Source organism: Gavialis gangeticus, unplaced genomic scaffold (genome assembly GCF_001723915.1).
Source record: "Gavialis gangeticus isolate Ggan-Ray unplaced genomic scaffold, GavGan_comp1, whole genome shotgun sequence".
NCBI lineage: Eukaryota > Metazoa > Chordata > Crocodylia > Gavialidae > Gavialis > Gavialis gangeticus.
In genome coordinates this window covers 53865286-53867140 of record NW_017728995.1, presented here as the reverse complement: position 1 = coordinate 53867140, position 1855 = coordinate 53865286, and the positions used below count along the sequence as shown (strand labels likewise).

Here is a 1855-nt window from a genome sequence, read left to right as displayed (position 1 = left end):
CAAAGGAGGCTGCCAGAGTGGGGAAAGGTTGGCTGAGGCTGGAAGACCTGGGGTCAGAGACTATCCAGTAAGCTGAGTCAGTTTCTTCTGCCTCTGTATTTTGGCTCTGGATATAAAGCCACCTTTGAAGAGGGGTAAGGGAAGAAGCCAGCTGAGTTGACTTCTGTCTTTTCTTGGTCTTAAAGCCTAAACATTGGCTTATGCTTCCCTAATAAGTGTTTAGTATACATTACTTCAGGGCTGTTCTCCCATGGAGTGGCTATATTGTTTATGCAAGTAGAATCAATCCAGAGATTGAAGTGTTCTCTGAACATGGATTCCTTCAAACCAGGGCTGGGCAGCCATCTAATCCAGCAGCAGGTACTTTCCCCATGCTGCAAAGAGAGTGGTGGCTAGGTCCTAATTCCTGCCCATCTCTGACCCAAACTAGGTTTAACAAAGTTACTGACCACTGCTTTAAACAACTGGTTTGCACTTTCATATATCATTTGTAGTGATTTTTTTTTCCTGACTTGAGGCATGTATCTAGTACTACTTGTGAATAAAGTGTTGCACTGTGAAGTTACAGAACACTCAGTTTTCCAATCTACATGTGTAGTGAAGTATACATAAGAACTAAGCTGTCTTTCTGAGTTAGGAAAGCCCTTATGCTTGGGCAGCCTTCCTGGATGATAGCCATGCGTGGATAATATTTGGTGTCTGGGTGGGATCACCTTTGCACCAAATTGGTGCGCATGCACAGAAGTTTTGGCAGTATTTTTCTACTCTTCCTACACCAGTTGTTTGTAAACCATGCTAACAGTATGTTTTTTCCAATTGTTTCTAGGTGTTGTGCAACACTTGCAAAATGGACAGCTATTACGGGAAATTTATATAAAGAAACATAAACTGCTCCTGAGCGACTGGACAGCGAAACACCTCTACTTGGAGTCTACAGGAAAAAGTCGAACCCTGCAGAGTGGACTGGCTCTTCTTTATACCTTGCTGCCAGATTTTGATTGGAAGAAAATTAATGTGAGACATCAGTGGAGCACTATCTTTTGTTCTGGAAGCTGTGATTGTCCAATGAGAAACCATTATCTAGAAGAAGAGCAGCGGCGTCAGTATAGCTTAAGGGTGAAAAACAGTGATTTGGAGAGAGTATATGTGGATATGGCCAAAATAGTAGGCATTCCTACGAGGCAGTTAAGGGCATCTAATCCAATAGATTCTCTGTTGTGCTATTTTTGCCATAATGTCAGTTTCCCTTGTACTAAAAATGGCTGCATTAATATTGAACATTTTAAGATAATCAAGACACATCAGTTAGAGGATGAGAGAGAAAGACAGGAAAAAAAACTGTATTTCTTTTATGCACTACTGGCTACATATCCTCTTCTTAACCAGACTGTTAACAGGATGCAACGTATTGCAGAGGGCAAGAAAGAAGAAGTACTGGTCCTTTACTCAGCTCATGATGTCACACTGTCACCTGTTCTTAGTGCTTTGGGCATTACAGAAGCCAGGTTTCCAAGATTTGCTGCCAGACTAGTCTTTGAGCTGTGGCAGGATGGAAAAAAACACAGAGAACACTTTATCCGCATCCTGTACAATGGTGTTGATGTCACATTTCAGACCTCATTTTGTCAGGATCATAACATGCGTTCCAGCAAGCCTGCGTGTCCTCTAGAAAAATTTGTTCATTTTGTCAAAAGGGACATGTTTTCTGTTTTTAATAGTACTAATTACTATGACGCATGTCACAGGAGACCACTGTAAATGGAAGGTGAGAGAAAGAAGTGTGAATTTGTGTAATGACGTGAGGTCTGTGTACCTGAGTACTTTTTTTAAAAAAAAATTCTACCACAACAGTAAA

At 41.2% G+C, this 1855-nt stretch overlaps 1 protein-coding gene across 2 annotated transcripts in view; it reads left to right on the top strand.

Annotated features, from left to right (window-relative positions):
- Nucleotides 1-1855, top strand: part of PXYLP1 (2-phosphoxylose phosphatase 1) — a 143571-nt gene that overhangs the window by 135098 nt on the left and 6618 nt on the right. Inside the window, exon 6 of one of the 2 annotated variants that reach the window (XM_019503661.1) lies at nucleotides 827-1514. In XM_019503661.1, the coding sequence (XP_019359206.1) occupies nucleotides 827-1514 (688 nt within the window). Of the gene's footprint in view, nucleotides 1-826; nucleotides 1827-1855 lie in introns of those variants that run through there. The other variant, XM_019503660.1, reaches the window with a different exon arrangement.